Genomic DNA, 26,070 nt, shown 5'->3' on the forward strand with positions numbered 1-26,070 from the left:
TACCTTTTCTCTGGCACTGAGCTAAAAATTAAAAATAGAGATTAAAACAAAAATTAATAAATAGTCTTTTAAATAAATAAAACCCTGTTCTGCAACAACACCTGGCTCCTAGGTACTTATTAATGAGATGCCCAAATTGCATGGGAGAGGGGAGGGGGAGGGGGGGAGGGGGGAGGGGAAGAAGAGGGTGGGAAGTGGGAAGACATGCATTTGTGTTTGAGACAAAGAAGAACTAAATTCACAAGAAATGTATCAAGGAATTGATTGAGGTGATAACTAAAGGAAGTTACTTTGGAAGGTTTTGCTTTTGAGTGGCATTTGAGTGGCATTTGAGTGGCATTTGAGTGGCATTTTTTTGGTACAATGTAAGTGAGGACCACCAACAAGATACACATTTTATAAAGATCCAATGTAATTATTTTACAAATTCAACAAATACAAACATACATAAATGTATATGCAGTCACAAAATGTGTATGGTTTGCCTATCCTCAGCAGTGTAATGACACGAGTTAAGAAAGCCAACTGGAAGGACTCAAACCCAGTTAGCTACAAATATTTACAACAGTGGACAACTGAGGCTCCGGGTCTAAATCTAATCAGTCATGCTGTATGTGAAGCTTCTTGCCAGGCACACTCTCTCTCTCTCTCTCTATCCTTTCCAGGGGGAAAGAAAGAGAGATAGAGAAGCATATTTGCTCCTTACTGTGAACTCAAACATAACGATAAATACCCTTGGCCCCCATCTCTGTTTAAAAGGTGAAAAACACTAATGACCAGAGAAATAACTAGATAGCTCACTACCTTTTGTAAAAAACAATTTGAGCAGTTTTCAACTGAGTGTCCAAAAGTTATTCCTAATTGCATTGCTTCTGCTTCACTTTATCCATTGATTCCTCTAATAAGCTCCTTGTGATGTTTTCTTTTTACTTTATTGGCCATTATGAATACTTTCATTTTCTTTTGCAATGCTCAAATAGAAAAGAGAACTACGTAAAAGGGTTGTATGGTGTTATTCAACGACATTGCCATATGTCTTGAGAAACTACAGCACTGTCTATGCTACTACATGAAAAAATTGCAGAAGCAAAGGTAGTTCATACTTTTCCTAAGGTAGACTGTCAAGGGCAGATCACCCTAATGAAATATTGACAAAGGTACATGTAAAGTAGGATTTAAGTGATGAGCACAATGCTTGGATGATGAATGAAATCAAGAAATGCTGTCACAGGTGAATAATTCTTGTATCAACCAATCTGGGAAACTTCCTCTCAGCAGTACTCCTGACACCTCTTAGGCAATTTCATTGGAGCTTCAAAAGCAACTCTCAGTCTGTTAAGCATTCCACATTACATGCACATGTATCACTGAGAGGTTCTTCATTTCTCAGTTTAGTTTAAAGGTAGGTTAGTTTCAACTTGATCTGGTTCTATTCCACACCATTCTTTTCTCCTTCCTCAACAACTGAGGGGTCTTCTTCCATTGCTATTTCACCTTCACCACCATTGAGGGACTGTGAAAACAAAAACTCCTATTAGCAATTTGTATCAAGGCAACAGTTGTTTGACAAAAACTGTAAAGAAGAAAGCCCCTCCTATCTAAGGGGAGCAGAGATGGTGCAGAGGTAACTTGGAGGAACAGGGATGATGCTGTGTTAAAGAGTGCTAACATCCCAGTGGGAAAACTATTAGTGGCTCTTTGAAAAATACTTTATTCATGAAGATTTTAGATATATGAAAATTCACATATTTGCACTGCGGTGGAAAGATGAAATTAGAAGATCCTCGCAGCTAAGAACACTACTGAAACTAGTAGTTGTAAGTAGGACCTGAAAAAATTTCTGGCCCGTACGGGATCTGAACCCATGACCTCTGCGATACCGGTGCAGTGCTCTACCAATTGAGCTAACAAGCCAACTGGGAGCTGGTCAATGAATTGGGTACAAATAAACATCCGAGTGAATGAAGATTTTAGATATATGAAAATTCACATATTTGCACTGCGGTGGAAAGATGAAATTAGAAGATCCTCGCAGCTAAGAACACTACTGAAACTAGTAGTTGTAAGTAGGACCTGAAAAAATTTCAGGCCCGTACGGGATATGAACCCATGACCTCTGCGATACCAGTGCAGTGCTCTACCAATTGAGCTAACAAGCCAACTGGGAGCTGGTCAATGAATTGGGTACAAATAAACATCCGAGTGAATGAAGATTTTAGATATATGAAAATTCACATATTTGCACTGCGGTGGAAAGATGAAATTAGAAGATCCTCGCAGCTAAGAACACTACTGAAACTAGTAGTTGTAAGTAGGACCTGAAAAAATTTCAGGCCCGTACGGGATATGAACCCATGACCTCTGCGATACCGGTGCAGTGCTCTACCAATTGAGCTAACAAGCCAACTGGGAGCTGGTCAATGAATTGGGTACAAATAAACATAAACAAATAAACATCCGAGTGAATGAAGATTTTAGATATATGAAAATTCACATATTTGCACTGCGGTGGAAAGATGAAATTAGAAGATCCTCGCAGCTAAGAACACTACTGAAACTAGTAGTTGTAAGTAGGACCTGACTACCTTTCAGGCCGTACGGGCCTGAAATTTTTTCAGGTCCTACTTACAACTACTAGTTTCAGTAGTGTTCTTAGCTGCGAGGATCTTCTAATTTCATCTTTCCACCGCAGTGCAAATATGTGAATTTTCATATATCTAAAATCTTCATTCACTCGGATGTTTATTTGTACCCAATTCATTGACCAGCTCCCAGTTGGCTTGTTAGCTCAATTGGTAGAGCACTGCACCGGTATCGCAGAGGTCATGGGTTCATATCCCGTACGGGCCTGAAATTTTTTCAGGTCCTACTTACAACTACTAGTTTCAGTAGTGTTCTTAGCTGCGAGGATCTTCTAATTTCATACTTTATTCATATTTCTTACTTTCAAATAAATTTAATATATACAAGTTACTTGAAAATTTTGCAAATCACTTGGGTCTGGTTCATGATTGACCAACTTTTCTTGTGTTCTCCAAACATCACATGTAAGGTATTTCACCAGTAAATTAGTGGTCTATTGCTTAAGTAGCACATTCACGAACATGTCAATCTGTGACTGGTGACAGTGACAGTTCAAATTATTGAATCGATCAATAAACAATTATTTGCAAAGGCCAAATGACTATTGTTGAATAATCCCTAATATAAAGTTGAGGAGATTGTTCAACAATAATCACTGAGCCAAAGGCAAATAATTGTTTTAGTACAATTGCCCAGGTGCTTTTAAATTCTGAAAATTTGTTTTTTGTTGATACCATTCTGTTCCAATTGTTTAGATTACTCATATTGGGATAGGCAGTCAGTTTCCACTATAATTCAACAGGTTTATTCATTTCCAGTGGCAAAAACTTCATTGTATTCTTTTAAAGAGAGTTATATCAAACTGAGTGGCATCTTTTGTGTTCTTCTGAATTTTAGTTTGTTCTATTGCATTTTCTTTCAGCCTAATATTGACAAAATGCAAAGCAGCCATTTTTAAATTTAGCACCCCAACTATAACTACCTTGCATGGGGGGATTAGAATGAGATATGATGCATCCTCGACCAATCAGAGTGCAAGTATCTCTATAGTCACCAAAGCAAATATACCAATACTGTATAATAAATAAATAAATAAATCACACACATTGTCATTCAAAGAAGCTATGTGTTGTCTTGCCTGTTACCTTGATAAGTTGTTCCTGCCGTTCATCAGCAGCAGCCTCCATTTTCTCAGCTTTTGCTTGTGCCACAGCTTGTGCTATGGCAGCTTCCTTCTCCACTCGAGCATCATTTAATGCCCGGGAAAACTGCATCAGAGAATTCATGCGAGCTTGTGCCAAGGCCTACAAAGATGTTGTTCACATTAACAATAACTAAACATAAAGTATATGAAACTATGAAAAAATAAATTTGTAGTTCTATTACCTAGAAAAATGTGATGTCCAGATAATAAAATTATTTAGAACATATAATCTTTCTTTGGGTTTAAATTGAAATGAAGTCCAAATTCTTCAATCAAATCTGCAACATGAATCATCACTCCACAACAGAGTTTTAAGACAGACATGATGAGCTACATGTACACCAGCACATGCATCTATACACTGTGTGTAGAGCTACACGTTTGCTAGCAAATGCACCTATACACTGTGCATACAGCCACATGTATGCCAGCACATGCACCTATACACTGTGCATACAGTGTACCTTATCATACCAAACTATTGCCACATGTTTGTTTTAGGATATTGGAGAGCACAAGTCATATCTTAATCCTTTGCAAAAACTGTTTCATTTAGAATCTCTTACAATCTGGAAATGTTATTTGAGATGTTCTTGAATTAGATAAAGTGATTTTATGACTAGTGCAATTATGTAAAAATTAACCAAACACAAAATACAGACAGCACATTGACAGTAACAGCAAAGCGTACTAAGATGTTTCAAGGATTTTATGTAGAGTAGTAGGTTTAAAAGAAATCCTATTGTGCCCACCTCTTTCTTTTCTGCTTCTGCCTGAAGTTTGACCTGAGTGATGGCTGCATCCTTTGATGCTTCTGCTTGCAGCTTAGCATGTTCTATCATTCCCTTCAACTGCTGAGCTGTATTCAACAAAGAGTTCACCATCTACAAATCATACAATTAAAGTAATATTCAGTATGATGATAAAATGTCCTAATCTCTGCTTTGAAAACTTGTGGTTTTGATATCACAAAATGGAATGAAAGATCCTACCTCACAAAATTTCCAATTCTACAGCTTTTAATAACTAATGTAAATACAGCATGAGACTGGAAATGCATTTCACTTTCATTTCATTCACAGTATACGTGGGGAATCTTCATTAGGTAGGTACAATATGTACTATACAAGTAGTTTTTATCAAATATTGTACCCATACTAATCATTGGAAGTATGATTATTTTAACATGTAAGTTAAATACTTAATAAAATATTTGAACAACACAATTAAAAATAGAAAAACCATCCCCACCTGTAAGGTAAGACAATTTTATACTTATAACAGCTACCTGGTTAAACATCATTAATTATATGTACATTCCAATGCATCTGTTTATTTACCTCTTCAATATGCCACCAATGTCTTCTCTGATCTACGACTGCATCTCCTGTTGGGAGAGGTGTAACAGGTAAAGTAACTGTGATGGTCTGTTGCCCTTCAGGTCTGACTGCTGCTGCCTGTGTCATGATTGGGGGACAAGGACTCATCATAGGTGTAAGAGGAGTGGCAGGAGTCTGAGGTGGCACTGCACTCGTTACACAGCTGCTGACTGTCACCAGACCACTAGATAAATCTAAAGAAAAAATGTGGCAAACCATTCACCTGTTAGTTAAAGGAAAAAAGAGTGATTCAACATTTACATTGGTAAGTCAGAGGCTACCTAAGTTAAATCTCTATTTCCACAATGTCTATCAGATCTTATTATAAATCTAAAAGCATTTGATCACAGATGTTGCAGACTCATTGGCTGCTCCACTCACTTTCTATTACATGATAGATAGTGAAATCATAAGCTTGCATGGTTCATTTTTAATAAAAAATAAATTTGCTTATTTGCTCTTGACTTCTAAGGATGATGGTTGTGAAAGAAATCTTGAATTCAAACATGCCATCTACCTGTTAAATATAAACATTTAGTAACAAAGTGTAGGCCTGGTTATAAAGAATCCTCAACTATTTTCAGGATTTTCACTTGTTGGAATTTGCAGGATAGATTGAACAAGCATGCATTCCATGAAGTCTATCAAATCTGAAGACATTACGAACTTAACAATTAAAGAGAAAACCTCGGTAGCATTCTTCTGCCAATACTAACTGTTCTGTCTGTTTATTACCTCCAGTGTCCATGACTGTTCCATCCTCATTAGTAGCAAAAGCACCAGATGCTGAGTCAACACTGAAACAAAAACACATTCATTCATTTATTAGCATGGACCCTTGTCAACTTAAGACAAGTCAATTTCAAGTTAATAATAAAACATGTTGTAAATGTTTCACTTTCCTACCAAATTGCTACAGAACATATATTTGTTCATTCTGAAGATACAAATGTGAGCTGCAAATTTTACACTCCTACACACAGCAGGTGCATGTTAAATATACCAGTGTGTACAGAATTCTTACCTAACAGACCGCATCATGAATCCATGGGCTATGGTAAAAGATATTGAAAAGAATGATGATTATAACAAAGAAGTACGAACTTAAACAATGAAACAATTGCTCTATAATAAAACTGCTAAGCTGATTTTCTCCAAAAACATTTCACAATCAAAATCTGTACACATACAGCTTATCCTTATATCTGTACATATTGTATTTTGAAATTGCTATGCTTAAAAAAAGAAATGTGTAAAAACAAGGAATAACATTATTACAAGGAACATACATTAATTATTTTTATCAGAGAAAGAAGGCAACCGTGCACTACTAAAGATTGCATTTCACATACAACTGTACAAAAGTGGTTTTAGAGCTTTAGCTTTAAAATTTTTTCCTGTGTTTACATGAATATGAGCATCTCTGTCATCAAATCTTTTAAATGTCCAGGTCTGAGAGCAAACACGAGTATAACTGCATATGTTTAAAAACTTTATAATGCACAACTTAATTAATTACCATCTCGTCGAGAGTTCTCAGAACTGAGAGACAAACTCTTCTTTAGAATTGGTGATCCAGATTGTGATGACTCACGCTTGCGACGTTTCTATGGAACAAACAGTCTTATTGGACCAGCCTAAAAAAGATTAGAATGATACTTTTACCTTTCATTTTTGTACTGCACAAATAAAATCATTGTTTACATCTTGAAGAGTACAGTTTCTTGTTTCTCATTACAACAATTACTTTTGCAGATTGGAGAGTTGGTTTTGCATAGGAATGAAAAAGAGAGAACCTAGAGAAAAACTGTTAGAGAAAGGAAGAGAACCAACCACAAATGAATCCTAAAAGTGATAAAGGGTTTCGGAATGGACTCTGAAATACCACACTGATAGGTAAGAGTTCTTCTCCATTCCCATGGGTACCCAGTCCAAAACTGTTTTCTCAACTGCATAAACAGTGCACAGTAATCTTCTGGTAAACACATTTAGTGTACATGTACATTTTCAGATATTTGGGATAAACAGTACTCATGCATATTGTATTATTCACACCTCCACTGCCTTAATGTCCTATTTCAGTCTACTTTTCCAATTTAAACAAACTGTAGCCACGATCCCTTTATCAATAATTCTTCCTCGCATCGTTAATTTATACATCTTATTTTAATACATAATAAATAATTACATGTATTTATGAGAATGAACTGTGCATTCAACATACCAGAGTGTCATCATCACAACAAGTTGCACAAGTGCAGGAAATGGCATGAGGAGTGAGAATTCCATCCTCAATCAAAGACTGGAGGGTTCGACCACCATAACGTATGCTGCGCTTCCAGTCCTTTGAAGATGCCCTTCCACAACGTGCTTCAAACTCTGATGGTGTCATCCATTGGTCTTGATACTGTCAGTAACAGAACACAGAGAAAAAAAAGACAATTTCCGACAGTTTCTTGAACCAAACATTTCCCTAAATCACTGTTACAACCCATTAGCTCATTTAAGCAGTCATTAAATTTGCTATAAGGACTCACTAAATTCATGTTTTTATTTTGGGCTTTATCACTCTTTCTTTCTTTTATTCTCTCCTCTTTGCATTTGTGTAATAAGCTGCACTTTTGCAAGCCTATGACGTACTAGCGAACCACGGTCACCCACATCAATATGACAGTAAAAGGAGACGTAAGTTGTTTGCAAGGGGGTTGAAAAAGCTGAAGAAGACAAATAGACCAAAATGAAAAAACAAAAACAAAAACAAAAGCATGCAAGGAAAACGTTTAAACTATAAAAACAATACAGACCAATAACAAGAAATTTGTGCCTGCGTATTTTACAGCCATGAAGCGATATTGCCGATTTGAAAGGTTCTGTAAACCATTACAATTCCCAATACGTAAGAACGGAAGATCAAACATTTTGGATCTTTATTGCACGAAATGTGTGAGATCAAAGATCCGAGTTCCTGCGAAGCAGAAAATCAGTCCAAAACGAGCGTGCTGCTCTTATTTTTTACCTTAATGCACTTTCCACGACCTCCTGATCCAAGTTTTGTCTTAAATAACTCAGCCGTTTCGTTTCTACAGCGGACGATGAGTATCTCTGTACTCAACGCTGCATCCCACGCAGATTTCCCCTGGGTTTCGAACTTCTGACGCGCCAGAGGTGAACCATCGTCGGCGTGTTGATTCCCAGATATTTCATCTTGTTCTGCTTGTTGAATGGTTGTCACAGCTTGCGATTCTTGAAGATTTGGGCTAGATGATCGAGTGGAATGCGCCGGACTGTCTGCGATGACCTCCTGAATGGGCTGTAAAGAGGCTTGAGAAGCTTGAATGTGTGACACGGCCGGAGCAGGGGTAGCGAAACTGATACTAACATTGCCATCCCCGACTTTCACCACTTGCACTTCACACTGTGGATGCCCACCGACATTCGTATTCGAAGCCTCTTCGCCTGCATGGAAGACAGCAGTTGTGGTAGTTTCGTGTTCAGTCGGGATGTGCTCGGCGATGGCGATCTGTTCGCTTACTTCAGATAACGAAGGCACTACCGATAATCCTTCGCCTGTCCTCGGAACGCCAACGTTGTCGTCCATTGTTTCTCGTTAGTATAACGATTCAGATGATGTTTTTGACGCTGGAAAACTTCAGTAACCTCAAAAGTGTATTGAAATACCTCACCTACTTTTAATTTTCGTGAAAAGGCGGTAATTTAGGCTCTCTCAAGTGGAATTTAGCGGTATTTCGATCTCGTAGCAAACTTCGTTCCCTACGTGTCTGCTGGGGGTGTTTTGTATTCGTGGCCGACGAAAGGACAACTTGTTCCCAGTCTTCCCGTTAAATTTGCGAAGAAAAAAAATCAAAGTAATAAAAACAGATGAGACAATATTTATATTTCAGTGAATAGAATAAGAGAGGTAGTAAGTTTCTCAATACTTCAGTGACTTTCCAATGATGTTCTAAGCTTGCTGAAAAACCTTTTCCTAGCTCTCCCTGTTGATTAGCTTGCTAGTAATCGGTAATGTTTTATTTCGGAAGAACTTGATACAAGGCCGAGGAATAACACTATTCAGTGACTCCATAGAATGTAAATTGTTGAGGCTATACTTTATAGCTTTTATCTGGGTGCCTCCTAGTTTAGTTTCTAGTTCAACAACATCAATGATAGTAAAAAATCTCCCATTTTTTGGTTGTCTGATGGGTCAGTTATTGAAGAAATGACTTTCAGCGGCGGCAGGCTTGGGGGGGGGGGGGGGAGGAAACAAATCGTTAACATTTTTTTTGAGAGACATGGATTCAAAAGGCGTAAAAATTAATAACTGTCCAGTAAGAAATTTTTTAAGAATTGGAAATGAGTTATAACTTCACGATGAAATATAATTTGTCAACTCTTTTTTTTTATTTTTTATGTGAGCTATTGCTAATTTTTGTATTTGTGAGCAAGAGAGCGAGATAAGGATTAGCCTTAGTGGTTGGGAAATAGTCCCCCTGGGTAAAAATGTGGATACGGTATTCTGCTCCAGCGGGGATACAGGCTTTGAGGGAACCGAGAACAGCGCCGCCTTTGAAGATTGTAGCAGGAAAAGGAATTGAGGCGAGACGCAACTGACTTCATAATACCTTACTTATTACGAGATACAGTATCAACTCGTGACTTTGATGTCGTTCGTCTGCACAGTAGACACAGCAATTGAGACACACACCAAAAATGTTATTTTCACGTACAAATTTCATTTCTAACGTCAGTTAGCTGCTTCAAGCAAGATTGAGAACTGTTTCATCTGCTACAAAGTTGCTGGCTTAGCTAAACGTGCATAGACTAAGTCACTGTAAACTGAGAAAAACTGTCATCATAGCATGGCCATATGGGAGATTTGAGTACGAATAAAATCACCAGTAAAATTAAACCCAACTTGCCGAAGTGTAGATTGAGACGCCTACTCATCAAGATCTGGGGTCGGCATCCGGATCGAGGGGTGCTGAAGTTGTATTGGTAAACCAAACAATTTGTGATTTCTCTTTTTAACAGCCGAGCAATAACAATACAAAGTGCTAACGACACGAGTGAACTTGAAAATTTTATTTCTCTAATTATCTATTTTGTGCCATAGCGGATATATATATAAACGTGAACATTTGCAATACTTACACGAATGATATGAGAGTGAAAATGATAAAGTAACTCGTCGTCAGACAAGTTTGTATCATCGAATTAGAAGTAAAGTCACTGGAGTTGACTATGAAAGCTCTGGTTTTCGGTTTTTTGGTTAAATTGATTATGGTACTTGTTACAAGAATTCATCAATTTTTATCTGGTTGCACAAACACAACACGCGTGTAATCTACTCGGAGTTTATTTACACAGCAAATTGTGGCAAACACTCCAGTTGTAGGTCAAAATCTTCAAGCAATATAACCTGCCAAAAACAAAGTCTTTCGTTAAAACCTATAACCCATTCATTATATTACTGTATTGTCATATTACTTCGATAAAACTTAATTGCTCCAAATGATATGGGACGAAACCATTAAGTGATCTGATCAGGCTAAGGGCCTGGACACCAGTTTCCGATAGAGTTATAGGTAAGGTCCTATAATTGCGTTTTACTGGTATCTAAGGGCTTGTTAGGTTGTTGGATTTTTATGAATTACCACTTTTTCACCTTTGTCACTAAATCAGTAGTAAACTGAAAATTTTAGCAAACCTTTTTTCTCCGCCATGCCCATCTGCATATGACCTTGCCCATATCCCATTTTCTCGGTAAGGTTACGAACTCTGTACAAAATTGAAATAAAAGTTTTCATAATTAGGTACTATAAAGGCTTTCTTGCTTACGAATGATACTATAACATAGATTTAAAAAAAATTCATAACTAAGGAAGCACTCTTTCAATGATAAAATTTCAAATCAACGTGCATACAACTGCCTTTAGAAACTCACGCTAAGGAATCTTTTTTCTTTTTTAACATTTTCGGCTTAGAGTTTCTCTCTTGGTGTGCAAACACATCCCTGCTCAAGGCCTAACTTTACCCTTTTACACCTAAAATCAGCATGCATTTCTCCATATTCTCTACACATTTATTCAACAATAAAGAGTTTCTTTAGTTGGTGATCATTTTCTTTATTCTTGTGGCCTTCATGGGTGATTTAGGGATAATACTGTAGGGAGAAACTAGATGCTGGTCACTCATAGGGATGAAAGGGTTAAGGGAGAATTGGTATTTGAGCTTGAATAGGAAGTCTTATTTACGATCTACACTTACTGTTTCTTCATCATGATGAACAGAACCAGCAACACGACACAGAAGACAGCCAGAGCGAAGATAAAGATTCCGTACATCAGGAACGCTTCCTGATTGGTCATTATCTCTGGCATAATAGTCTTAGGCTCGGACTCAGGCTCTCCGGTCGATTCTGGTTCAGCGTGGTGTCCCATGGCTGAAAAAGATAATAATTTGATTTATTTGAACAATGAATCATTGGAAAAGAATAAAATGTTTGCTTTCCTTATGACTTTTTTGGGCCTTTAATGCGGCACCTTTCTACTCTAAGCGATACGTTTATGATTTCTGGCCAGTTCTGTATCGATTTTCAATATTCGCCACAAATGGAAAATGGAAAAAGAACGCTCGCGAGCAGGTTGTGCGTTTATATATCTTTATCGGGATCTCCGTCTTTTCGGTGAGCAGGGAATCGATTCATGTCAAGTTGTGTAAATACCACACTGAAGAAGCCTAATTTCAAAAGACGTCACTCCCCAAGCAAAGCTGTATCAGGAGAAATTTAGTAGCTTTAAGATAAGAACTGAATCAGGATTATTTCGTCGGCTAAACAAGCCTATCGCCAGCTACAAAAAATCTAGCTAAATCCCAGGGTCGCTTCAACACTGAGTAGCTTAGAGGGCGCTTTCTTTGTATTGCCACCGCAAAGACCTTGAAGCGCGACTGTCAATGCTCATGTCCAGGACTCTCCCAATGAAATATAGATATTCAAGTGATGAAGACCTGACGATATTTTGAACGTTTCCAAGGGTCTAATCACCGAACTGAGATTTTTTTTTTCAAAGAATTGCCTCTGACGCAAAACATTACAAAGAGAGGGTCACTAAAATGTCTGATATTTCCGCTGAAAATAGAAAGCTGTTCAGTTGCTAATCCGCTCATTTCGAGAACTATTAGCTACTCTCATTAATACTTTTTAAACGAGAAGAAAAAAATTTAAAGCTGCATTCGGTATAGGTCAGTTTCAACCTTAAATTTGAAAATGCAAAGATATCTCTCGTCTACAAGTGCAGTACGAAAGTTTATCGATATTAAGAGCGATTCACTAAGGTATCTCCGATGAGAAACTTGAGAAAAACTTCATAAAACCGGTAATGCTGAGGATAACAGTGTCGCAAGTGGAAAACAATTGATTGGGTAACAATATAGAGATTATTATGTTTTCATACTTTCAATAAAGATATCCATAATAAACTAGGTTAGGAATGTTTTAGATAAGGAAATATTCCTTTTTTTTTCCTTTCCGTAGTTCGGATCAAACAAACGGATTGTGAAGGTTCCTGTTCTCGGCATCTAGCGATATTGATCAAAGAAGAGCGATTCGTGCAAATAGAGCACATCACTAGCTTATTTAGTTCCCTGCATCATTGAAACTATCTTCTCACTCGTGAATATAATTATTTTTTCCAGGCAGGCCTAATCGCTCAGAAATTGAGACGAAAACATTAATAAATACATGGGATAGCTTTGCGATTATTATTTCCCTACTTTTCTTTACGACTGCAATGATCCGTTCGAGCGTTGTGGTGGACTATAAAAAGTTGTTATGACCGGCGTTTCCACCAGATGTTTACTTCTTTTTTTTTCTGTTCGAGTTGTATGATGAGTCTACGGCGATGATCTGCTATCTCTAGCAAGAATTCATTATCTTTTCTCAAGTATTGCCGTACAACTTTGAAACTTTTTTCCTTACCTGAGATTGTTAATACCAATTTTGTGCTGAACAACGCGGGAGTTATCTTCAAATGAACTTGTTATGAAAAGACTTTGGGTATAGCAACAGTGTTTCGTTTCAGCCCACTAATCACAACTAGCATATTGGACCGACCACGTGATCTGTCACTCATCGCCTTCCACGAAAACCAATTGTATCTTTCATGTATAGGTGACATAAGGCTCTTATGAAATACTTACTCAGTCGAAAATAACCTTCTCTATCACCGGAAAAATTAGAGAGTGAAACTTGTATTAGCTTCCCCAGCAGATTTTCGCAACTTTCTATTGAAAGACCATTACAAAGTAAACACTCGACGATGATGTCAGTTTTATTGTTTCGCAAACGCGTCAATTCACGCTCTACTTAACAGGCGGTTGCTTTTCAAGCTGTTCATCACAGTTTGAGAAATGTTGTTTTGCTTTTGTTGCGTAGCCACAAAAGATTGTTGACAAACGCACTACGAGAAAGGATGTTTTTTTTAACAAAGTCAATAAACCATTGATTTAATGCAGAGTCTCTGACTTATTTTGGTTGAATGGGTCTCTTTGCAAGAATTGTCGCTGCTAAAAACAGGGTTACACTAGAACCTAAAACGATTGTAGGGAAGCGAATTTATCAACTTTATGTTTCTTCAATTCCCCAATTGGCTACGACAATAAACTTTTCGTGCTTCCTGGAGCGTGATTGCAACTTGGATCAAAAACTGTCTCGTCATCATCAGGAACGCAATTACTGAGTGACTCAGCGATATAGAAAAGCTTAAAATGACGCACAATTATCTACGGTCGCTCAACAATGAAAATTATTTAGCCACAAGCATTTTCCAAAAATGGCTGTATGCTAAAAATTCCTGGCTTTTATAATTCATTTCTTTGCGAATTGTTTTTCTTAATGGAGTAATTTGATAGATATGTTGTTTTTCAATTAAAGTTTTGTTTCATCTGTCGAAATTCTTAGTGATGGTTGTTTTAGCGCTCGGCTTATATAATTCTTTGCCGGCACTATCACGACGATTGCGGGAACAATGTCCGAACACCGTGGTGTGGGTCAACATGAAGAGATCACGAATTCGATTTTATGCTAACGGTGGTGGAATCACTTTTTTAGTAAACGGAGCTGAGACAGATTGCAGTAATTTGTCCTTTTTTATAATTCACAAAGGAATGTTTAAGAGGTAGCTCAGTATATTAACATATGCAGCTCCGAATGCAAACGCTACGTAATATGTTTACATCTGTAGTCAACCCGAATGTTTAAAAAAAAAACATGAAGTATCTAATTAGTCAGTCTCCATGGAATATAATCCTCACTCTCCTTCGTCGTTTCATCGATCAAAATTTTAGCGGCCTAACTTATTTTAAAAGTTACGACCTTTAAATGCGCGCTGAACTGGTTCGTAGTGGTGGTTAAGTTTGTAAGTTTGAAATAACAAATTTATAGGCTGCTACGTCCACCTAATGTTATTCACATAAAATCATTGATAAAGAGAGATAGGATTCTAGAGATTCTCAGTTTAAAATATTCGATTTGTCATCGAGTGTTTCTTGGATGAGCTCTTCTGAGTATGATTAATTTTGATTGGTATCAGATTATTACCTATGTTGATAGTTTCCCGGTCCATTTTCAGAAAATGGCGTTAAGTCTCTTTCATGTCAGCTCTTAGATACAAGAGATCTCAGTGACGGATGGCTTTCAGCGGGATTCTTACCTTTTGGTGAAAGCGCTTCAGAATTTGTGGCTCCTTTGAAAATAACCTTCAGTTGTGACTCGATTGACTGAAAACCCGGCTGTCTTGTTGTGACACGCTGGTGACGTTGCCGAATTGGTGTTCGTCCATATTGCGTTTTCACTTTTAATTCATGGTACCTTACTGTCAAACAGGAACGTCTATATTCGCGTATTCCGTGAATCTCTAATTTTAAAATTTAATGACATAATCATGATGTCTTAGGCTACCTAGAAACACAAATTTACACCTGAGTGTATTAGGAGGTGGTGATCACCCCTTATATGAGTGAAGGAGACTGTAAAAACGGATATCATGACGCTAGTATATCTTGGTCGTACAGAAAGGAGCTCTAAAATTGTAAATCATGTGAAATAGTCACAGGGAACACGATTATCCACTTGTAAATAAAATTACCCACAAAAACGCTTAAGTTCTCCTGGCCTCCTTCCAATCTTTTTTTTTCATCATCTGTTCCAAAATTTCACTCACAAGCGAATGTGAAAAATAATTGTCACGTTGCCAAACATTTAGTTTCGGATCAGTGTTTATTCTTGGAAACTGAAGATGTGTACCGTAACCACAGCGGAAGAATACAAATGTTTCCCGCTCTACCTTGCGGAAGACTTAAAGATTATTGATAATCTTTAGATTCCTCTGATCCATTGAGGAAATGTTGCAATCAATTTATCACTTTTAAATAAGTAATTCGACGGTTCCTGTGGGACCATGCTCCCTCGTCGAGCGGATTTGGTCATGATTATTTTTTTGTTTATCCATTGTAGAGCACTTCGATCGAGTTGCGTAGAAATCACAACAGCCAATCGGAAGAAATAAAAATACCACAAGTAGCCTAGGAAAACTCGAGTAAAAATAAACAAACCGCCTGAACTGCGGAAGAATGCGAATGAACCGTGAGTTACGATTAGTTTCAGTTTTGACTCGATCGGTTGAAAAAGAAGCGCGATTTTCTACGTTTGACATTCAGCTGAAAATTGCTCTGTGTAGAAGGGGTCATATCTTAAAGTAAACAACTGGTGGGTAAAAGATGACTTTTAATTGAACAAGCCAAGTGCAGAGCCTTCAAAGAACGATACAAGATACAATAAAATGGCTTAACATGTGTAAAAGTGATTAGCAATCGCAAAAATGATTGAAAAAGCTTAGAAGTTTACGATGTTTATCTGTTTACAATAATCACGATTAACTGAAAGTGTGATTATCCCGATATGATGACTTGCTACTGCTATGGGGACTTTTAAAGGCAGCAAAATTTACAGAATTTACATTGTCCTAAGGGTGATCATTATCCATGAGTATAATGTAAGTCATTGGTGATCACATGCTATGCAGCAAGAGGCTATCTTTATACAGAGCCTTCTCGGACATCCTGAAAGGTAAGATTTAAAACTAATGAATCCCATGCTAACAGTGTTATTATTAAATCATATAAAAATTTAAGCCACAAAAAGGAATGCATTGGCGGACCCAAACCCCCCCCCCCCCCCCCCCCCCCCCCCATAAAAGAAGGAAAGAAATACAACGGACAAAAAAGCAAATCGGCAAATGCTGACAAAATTTTAAAAAATATACAAATGAACGATTAAATACATGATCGGTCAAGTGTTATCATTGAAACGACAATTTGACTGATTGAAGTCATTGTAAATTACGATAAATGAAATACGTCTACCGAAAGAATAGCATTGTGTTGATACAATCGAAAATCAGAGATGATTCACAGAAAGGGAAATACTTAGTCAAAGGTATCGAAAATCTTCACCTACTAACCTCTGGCTAACCATTATAACCTTTCATGTCCATCGATCCAGCTGCATTAGCCAGTTTTTTCACCCTAAAAGTTAATCGAAAGGAAATATGTTTCACATGATTTCTCCGCTCTGTTCAACATAAAAAGCGTCCCACTACCTTCACTAAAATAACGCTTTTTTTTTTTTGAGAGAAAAGAGTCATCAGAGTCCCTTGGCTCTGATGACTCTTTTCTGGTGACTCTTTTTCTTTCCTTTTCCGCTCAGGTTGTCTGCCTGTCACCACTACCGACACTGAAAAGGCCTACCCAGGACTACTCTCACCCGGACGATTAGACTCCACGATCAAGTGGATTCAAACCGTTACCTGTAAGTGGTTAAGAACTGAACAATTGCCAGTCTTTCTCATTCTAAATCATAAACCCAAATGTGTCTAATCTCAGACTACCACTGCAGATTTTTTTCATGTTTAGCCCTTAAATGTTTTACAGAGGTGTAACGCTGTCAGAAAATGATCCCAGCGATTCGCGATGGCTCTCTCTTCAGTTCTTTTTTAAATTTACCCAATGGTAGATCTCGCTATCGTGATTTCTCATCAACCCCTTATTGTTTAAGAAACAAGAACAAATTTAAATAATAAGTAGGTGAGAATGAAAATAAAACTAACTTATTTTTCAATTTGATGTAGAGAACCAGCAGCAAAATACAGAAGACAGCCAGACAGAAGATAAAAATCCCGTACATAAGGAACGCTTCCTGATTGGTCATTATCTCCGGGAACAGAGTTTTTGGCTCGGCTGTACTCTCCGGCTCAGGCTCGGCTGTTGAGTTGTATTTTTCAGGTTCTGGGGCCATGATTGACGCTCTCTGAAATGCGATCGTGAAGGGATAGATATAGAAAGTAGTTAAATTTTATGAGAACATCTGTTTGACTCTCTCTTGGAGGAGTAAAAATAAAACCAATTTGATTACAAAAGTCCTGCGTTTATGATTTATAATTAAGATCAAAAGTTGTCTTTTTTGTCTAACATCAGTTTTTCTGTCTCTTTTTCTGCCAAAAAGGAAAAAGTTGGCTTAAAAAAAGGAAACAAACTGAGGAGAAACCCAACTTATTTCACGGTAAATTTACCTCAGTCCAATCCCTCTGAAGCTCGCTCTCTTAAATAAGAACAAATCTACCGAAGAACTTAAGTTTCACAATCAAGACTAACAAGAAATTCGATCTAAATGGACGAAACACTAATGACACGAGTAAGTGTGTTCGAGCAATGATAGCGCCCAGGAAGTATGACGGAGACAATGAGACTGAGGAAAATATAAACTAACAGTTTCAGTTGTGGGTAACAAAGAATATTTCAATATTAGACAGACTTCTCCTTAGTGACTTTTGTGTATCCCCGAGGGAATGTAGACCAGATTGATCTCTCTAAGAATTGTTTTCACCATTACCACTCTGAAAACCGTTCTTATTCACCAGACCATTCATAAAATTTTTGTGATTAAAAACTTGCTTGCACAGTTTTAATGCTGGTGGCGCCGTGTTTATTAACTTCTGCTGTAATGATTGTTTCTTGTCTAAACGCCACCTGTCTTTAACGTCAACTATATTCATAGTCACACCAAATAATTACCATATTGTGCTTAACATTAAAGGCGAAAACATAACAAAAGAGTAAAAAAGTATTTGTCATCCTTAGCACTTCCAATATACCTCTGATCAGAGCTGCAACTAAAAAAATAACTTTTTTAATATGTAGGAATTTTATGTATTACATTTCGTTAGCCAACTTTAACAGCTCACAGAAACGTCGTTGGATAACTATGTGTCATGAATAACCTAATAATGGTCGATTTTCTCTCTCCTTCAGTGCCAGAAGACTTAAGAGTTTATAAAAGTATATAAAAAAAATATCCTTTTGGCAAAAAATGAATAAATAAAGGACAGAGTAAAATAAAGTAACGAATTATGGAAAAAACTGGTTTAAGAGCGGCAATATTCGATTTCCCGTGTGAAAGCTGAAAATTTCACACCAGATTTTCGATCGAATTTCAAAGAAGTTGCAGAAAACATATTGTCAAACCAGAAGTAAGTCAATGCAAATACTTTACTCTCCTGACTGTCAACAGAAGTTATTTTCAGCATGGAGCGTGTTTCTGAACTGTCAGAAGACTTTCACTTTCACCGGTGTCAGTTTCTTTTATATTTATTTGGCTCTTTCCCGATAATTCTCACATGAGGTGAATTCTCAAAAAATTTACAGTTTCATAGATCTAGGAAATCTTACCCCGATGGGAAAAAATTTCTCGCCCCAGAAATTTCTATCGTTCCATTTTAATTTAAGTTTTCAAAAAACATTTTTGAATGATGGAAAAGTTAGCTAGTTTTTCTATATTATAGATGGTTCTTAAAAGTTAATGTATTTGCATGTGAAGAATATTATGGCAAAGATAAGAAGAATATCATTAAGAGGGCTGTTATGGATTCAGCTGTCTCCTCGCGTTGTTCCTGATATTAGACTGCAGGTGATGTATTCATTTGGCTTCAAAGCCAGCCGCTATTTTTTGTGATTCAACTTATTTTTACGATTTTCTCGTTGTTGCTTTTAACAGATATATTTACGTGCATCGCCGGGGAATTTTTACAGGACGCTGGAACATTATTAACATACAACCTTTCTTTCTCAAAACGAAACTTACTGTGGCAAACACCCGTTCGTTTCCCAGTAAGGAATCAAGCACACTTTAAAGTAACGTTTGAAGTATAACTGAAATAAATTGTTTACTACCTTTTGCTCTCGAGTTGTGGATGCGAGGATACGAAATATAGGTTCTTGTTGTTGGCGTGATCTCCGTGATTAACGAACCACGATTGCGAATCAATAAAAACAAAACATTATGACAACCCACATTGATAAGGGACAAAACATTCTGTTTACATGACAGACTCAACATCACGCTAACGCGCAGCTTGACACTAAGCAGGCAGGATGAATCAGCGAAAAGCATACATAAACAGAATCACTGTTATGCTCTTTCATATGAGAGGGAGATTATGAAGCCAAAATCGTTTGGATGCTTCAATAACAATGGGAAATATGAAATTGTGCGAGAAGATCGGACAGATGATCGAGTAAGATCAACATTAATTTTCCGCGAAATTTCGCCATAGATTACTCAAATTCCCCGATTAAAAACCGTTTCTTCCTTAAAAATCTGGAAGAATAGACATTCTTTGACTTCCTTTGAAAGGAGATCAAATTGATAAGGCTCGTGATGTTCCGCTCCAGCTAATTAAATCAATCGCCCGGATGTGAAAAGCTTTTCGCTAAGACAACGCTTTCATTCTTCTACTCGAGGCTAGTATTATATCTGGAAAACACAAAATAAACCAAGAAACAAAAAATTGCCCCTAAAAATCACGCAAATAAATTCACTTTTAGACAAGATGAAAAAATGAAGCGTATTCTATCAAAAGATCGCAGTAGATTATCATTAGCCCCTAGCCAATGTGGGTTGAGCTGTCAATACTAGCTATGTCTCAAAAGCCAATTGCAAAATCGACATTAGCAGATGAGATTTATCTTTCTAGTCACCTACGTAAATAAAAATCAAAACATTTATGCGCTATTTATTAAGTCAAAGACACTTTGATATAAAGAAACACTATCTTTGCCTAAATTATCTCAGCGAAGACGCGTGTGTACGAATGCCTTCATACAGATTATAATATTGAATTTGCGTCAAGCTTTTCGAAGGTATGAAACAGAATTTACTTTAAGAAAACGGAAGTTTCGTAGCTGCATGAGGGAAAATTGTTTCTCACAACAAACTGTTTCGTTACGAAGAGACCATCTAACTAAGTTAACGTATTAAAGATCTACAAGCACCAAAATCATTGTCTCTCATGACTTACCGATGAGGACGTTAAACTAGACACAAATGTGATGTGGAAATCTCCTTCTAATATGAATTAATCTCTGTCTAGATCTCAGATTTTCGCAGAGGCCGCTCAAGCAATGGAATACTTGCTTGGTCTTAAGCCACCGAACGTTTTCCGTTACCTAGTAAGAGCAAAAGTCGACGGGAAATAACTGAATATTTTGAAACGTCCGACAGAGCTCAGAGGTTTCCGTGACATTCAGTGAACCCGCTGCAGCTTGTTATTTGAAGAACTTGGTAATAAAGTACTCAGTTCAATACTTCCGCGTTCTCATTGGTCGAATGCTTTATGAGCACTAATTGATATCCTTACAACCACTCCTGATAAAAGCAAACACTTAGAAATTACAAATCAAGCCAAAATATTTATAAACAATGAAAATCCAGACAAAGAAATGAAAAAAATACGGTACATGTTATTTCAAACATTACGAGATCTTATTCGATATCATATAAACTCATCCAATTTAAAAATAAATAAATAATAAACAAGAAATAAAAAAAGGAAGGAAAAGTAAACGGGAATCGTGAAACTTGGCGTTAATTCCATGAAGCTTCAAATCTCATGGATGATATCAGAGAAATTGGCTTTTTTTTGCAACAAGGGACTACTTTAACCCCTTACAACCTAACATCAGTATGCATATTCTCCATACTGTTCTCTATACACTTCGTAAGGTGATAAGAAGGAGAATATGTTTTATAGTCAAGAACTTCTTGGGTAGGTGATCATTTCTTTTATTCTCACGACCTAAATTAAATGCGTGATTCGTGGATGATGGTGTAAGGGGAAATTAGATGCTTGTCGTTCTAAGGTGTCCAAGGGTTAAGAAAATGAATTTGTGGTGACTTGTTCGATCTTTTGATTGAAAGTTGCAGATACTCGCTCAGCTCCCGGTGTGTCTTCCGGAGTATCTTAACGTGGGTAGCTCTCGATGAAATCAACAGAAACCTCCTAATGAGGGGACGCAAATCGTCTGCACTGTAAGTACATATCAAGCTCTGTAGGTGATTTAATCCCATTTTAATCCTATCCGATCTCACAATTTACGAAAACTTCATTATTCTTGTGAAAAATGATAGCCGTCTTATTGAAACTTGATGACAAGTATAAGCCGGCAAAGAAAACAGTGCAAAAGCAATTATCTGTCACATCGATGTCAGCAGCAACAGGATTATGACACCTTACAGTGCCCATACATTTTCTTAGACTAAAAGTCTAAGAAAATGTAGGGGACTCTCCGGGATACTTACAGTACAGACGATTTGCGTCCCCTTAGTTTTGCTTTTGTGCAAGTGCAAGAGCAATCTTAGCCAGAAAAGTCGGAAAAAGACTGTAAGTAATTCCATACTTTGACTTTTTCCCTTTAACTACAACAAAAAACCCCGTCCCTTCTATTCTTTTCCACATATGTTGTGGCATAAGCTCATCTTTGAAGTTACAGAATAATTTTTTTTTCGTTGTAAATGCCGACTGCTCAGATGCAAACCGCACAGAATATAAAGAACATCATTTGGGTAGTATACAGATATACTTGATTATGAAATCACCTTAGAAACAAGGCGTAAGAAAACATTGTAGGACATACAGCTCTACAGATTCCGAGTGGGCTTGTATTAACTTTACACAAAGTATGCTAATTTGGTAATAACATTAGTTTAAGTTTACAGCACAAGTGTAAACATCATGTCAATATTGTTAGTTTCGACAAAAAAGTTGTCCATTATGGTGAACATACCCTCAGTATATGGTGATACAGCCCAAAATACAAGAAAATAATTGTTATGCAAAGATGCTAGCAAACACGTACACATGAAAATCATGTACATATTTGTTCTCTGTAGCCACAGTTAGGAATTATTTAAACTGTTGTTTCGAATTTTTAGCCGCTTCTTGGCCGAGAATTCCGAAACCTATCAAGCGCTCAAATTTGACTCGATTTGTTGACGGTTGTTTTTGTTAAATATGGTCGAGGAACTTCTAAAGAAGCATAAATCTACCCGCAAGCATGATCGCATGTTAAACTCTCACCTAAGGTCCTTTTTGTTAATACCGATTTAAATGCGATTAATCTCGAGCGGCCACGACACAGGCTTATATATCACTCCACTGAAAATTTCTCTGAGGCTGTAAATCACTTCCTAATGGCCTTCATCTCAAGGGAAATAAGGGAGATGTAGAATTCACGTTGAGTCTTGAAGAAATAAATGGCAACATCAACTTTTTATCAATAGAAGAGCATTACAAATCATTTGATATCGAGGTTTAAGACAACGGAAATATTTTCATAAGGAATGAGAAACCAAAACTTACTATACAAGCTATCAATGTACCTGCTCCTTTTTTCTCCAAGGGCCCCTTTTTCCTTTGCTTCAGATGTATCCTTGATCAGTTGCCTGTACACTACGAGGCGAATTATAATAACCTGGGTAAATCAACTTGAAAACAAAAAAAATTCCTTTGTTTAGTGGATTCAGTGCAGCACTAATTGTTTTAAGTGATGACGTTAACGCCCAATTGACACAAATACAATGGCCTGTCACAGAAGGTCAATATTCTGAAGGCCTCTTCAAAGAGAAAAACAATTCAGAGCAGTAACAATGAAGAATGATTTTTTTTTGTTGACAATCAGTTATTTCTCACGGTGCTCCCTACAGCCGCTATAAATATACAGTATACAGTTAATTCAATATGCAAGTCTGGACAAGATCTGATCAGACTTGCAGATACAGGATTGCATTTTGAATCAGTTTAGGTGATGCATGGAACTTGAACTGAATTCATACAAAGCGAAACGTCATGGAAACAGCATTATATTGGTCGCAATGATTACATTCAAACCACTTCGCTGCTCTGCTCCAGATCACGTGCTCAGTACAACGCACGATCGTTAACATACCAAATTCATAGCAAACAAGCTCAGAATTCTAAAAGATATCGCTTTTCTGCGTTTAAAGGTGCAATCTTGTTAATCTCCGCAACCCTAAAACAATCTTGTTTTGTTTCGTTTTCTTTTATCTTATCACCAGTAGTTACCAACCCTAAAAAATTGTCATTTCAGTGTTTCATTCTATCTTTAAAAGATAGCTGAAAATGGTTACACATCAATTCTTCGATGGATCATAGCTTCCATATCTTTACGTTTGTTTGATTGAAAGTGGTATCGAGAAAACTCAGAATAATTTATCAGCAAGTTGTGATCATTTTGTAACTTATAAGGTTACCACAGAGACTCTAGACCATTGAAGAAACCCCCCTTAATTTTAGCGGTACCTTAAAAAAACGAATTTGGTAACCGCAATTCTTCAATACTGAATTAATTTCAGCATGTCAAGATAAATAAATTTGCCAATTTGTTTTTTTTTCAGATATGCTCTGACAGTTTAGAGCCACCTTAATTTTTTTTACAATTGAACAAAATCGTCAAAACCATTTGACTCCCCTTAAATGAGTTTTGTGTTCTAACTCCTTTGTAATGTAGGTCCGACAAGAAGGAAGCAAAATTCTATGGCTGCTCAACCAGCCATAGTGAATACCAGAAAGATTGGCTCCGAAAAGTATCATGCTCCTTTTAATCCTCGCAGTGAAAAAAAAATAAGGGCAATCAAAATGGCTTCTTGCCGAACAATAATCCTTGTAGTATTATCAGTGGAGACGTTATGAGTCCTGAAGAGGGCAGAAGGGAATTGCATAACAAATACTAATTATCGTTACCGGTTGTTCGAAGTCCGATTAGCGCTAACCCAGTGTTAAATTTAATCCGGTTTTCTTAATTCCTTCGTTCCAAAGCCTTTTTCGGATAATTTCCGTAATTATTTTTAAAGCATCCAATTATCAAATTGCAGACAAAAGGAATTGTACTAAATTTTCTTTGAAAGCTTTCACATCTGAAATAATGCATATTTTCCTCTAACACTGGTTTATCTCAACCCAGCTTTGAATAACCCGGCCCAACTGATTACTTTAAATATTTTTTTTCAGCAGACTCAAGATAAAGTCAACCGGAGAGAGCTGGGGAAGAGAAATCATCATCACACTTTTCACGATTGGAGACGAAGCTTCATGATAACGGTGAACTTTCCTCCTGTTTGCGGTGACATTTGTCGAAGAAGTCGGTTATAAATAAAACAAAGAAGATGGTAAATTTTGAGCTCGGTGAAGAAATTGAGAAAGATGCTTTTTGTCCTTCACAAGCGCGGGACAAAGAAAAAATTCAGTCCCCGCTCCGATGCCACAAAGACCATGTTGATGGCGAGAAAGGCTATTACTAAGCTCACGTATGACACGCGTCCTCCAGAGTCCCTGCAAGGTATCGTATCTTTATCCCACACTCATGACAAGACAGAAAGCATCTTTCGCTTGGTCGGTTACAAGTTTGAAATGTCCTATATCCACAGATTTTCAGTCACGACGAGGTTTTCGTATATAACCGACATTCAAAACGCGTTGAGTAAGTTTTCTTGATAAACGAAGGTAAACATCACAGCGGTGAGCAAATTATTTATCAAATTCTACCTAGATTATTGCGTAAAAATTTCCTGAGCCGATGGCAACCCAATCAGTCCTATAATTTAACATGGTTTTGAAGTCACTACTTACTATATCAAATAGTTACTTTTCATGTCAGTTCCTCTTTCACAGACAACAAAGACCAAATAACATGTGAAAGAAATCACAATTGACCTGTAGGTGACCAGATTAATGACGAGTTGATTTAGTGTATTATCACGTCAAGGAGTAATTAAAGCTGAAATGCACTGAAATGCCTACGGTAATACCTAAAAGAATAATTTAGGTTTCCAACTGAGGCCTATAACGGCAGCTGCAAAGACACAGTTTGATGCCGATACATTGGTCCCAATCCCATCAAATCTCTGGATTTTCAAGTTCAGCTACATCTTGTGTTTGCTGCTGCCTCAGTAAAATGTAATTGCAATTTATTTGTGTGGATCAGTTTGTCACAAACTTGACACACTGGAAACTATAATATAATGAAACCTGAGGAACCTTTGATGATAATGTTCACTTTGTATATATAGTAAAACCTCTTATTATGCCAGCCGCGTAATAAGTGTAACTTTTGGGTCACAATAGAGCTCAATTAAACTATTGTTGCGTTTGGTCCGCTGTTTGGAGTTATCCAGTTTCATTTTACAGTAAATTGAAGGACGACTATAGTGACCCTTTGTCTGTTTGTTTACGCCAGCTGCTCAGTTTATGTGCGTTCCGCTCGATACAAGTTTCGTTGTTAATTATCACCTTCTGAATCTAGCGTCTCTGGCTTTTGTGTGGAAAACGGCAGTCCGTGTGTGGCCATTATTGCTATTTCTCCAAAACTGGGACACTACGTTGTAGTAAGCCTTTAAGTTGGCAGTTCATGGGTTATCGATCAAACTAGATACTTGAGTGACAAGCTTTGTTCTTTGCGCGAAAAGCAGGAAATAGGTAGCCTCTAGGCTCCACCTGA

At 37.2% G+C, this 26,070-nt stretch overlaps 1 protein-coding gene and 1 long non-coding RNA gene across 2 annotated transcripts; both read right to left on the reverse strand.

Moving 5' to 3' along the window:
- Window positions 1–394: 394 nt before the first annotated feature.
- Window positions 395–8,965, reverse strand: LOC131781187 (deformed epidermal autoregulatory factor 1 homolog). The gene is given in 9 exon segments (XM_059097827.2): window positions 395–1,513; window positions 3,729–3,887; window positions 4,540–4,671; window positions 5,128–5,360; window positions 5,902–5,963; window positions 6,191–6,218; window positions 6,686–6,803; window positions 7,391–7,573; window positions 8,183–8,965. Coding segments are annotated over 9 exon segments (1,581 nt in total). The 5' UTR covers window positions 8,765–8,965; the 3' UTR covers window positions 395–1,429.
- Window positions 8,966–17,326: 8,361 nt separating this feature from the next.
- Window positions 17,327–21,555, reverse strand: LOC131781224 (uncharacterized). Its single transcript, XR_009339942.2, has 2 exons — window positions 20,577–21,555; window positions 17,327–17,530 (listed from the first exon to the last, which is right to left on the reverse strand). It is a non-coding gene; the product is annotated as an uncharacterized lncRNA (long non-coding RNA).
- Between the last annotated feature and the right edge of the window lie 4,515 nt (window positions 21,556–26,070).

This window comes from Pocillopora verrucosa, chromosome 1 (assembly GCF_036669915.1).
Source record: "Pocillopora verrucosa isolate sample1 chromosome 1, ASM3666991v2, whole genome shotgun sequence".
Classification (NCBI taxonomy): Eukaryota; Metazoa; Cnidaria; class Anthozoa; order Scleractinia; family Pocilloporidae; genus Pocillopora; species Pocillopora verrucosa.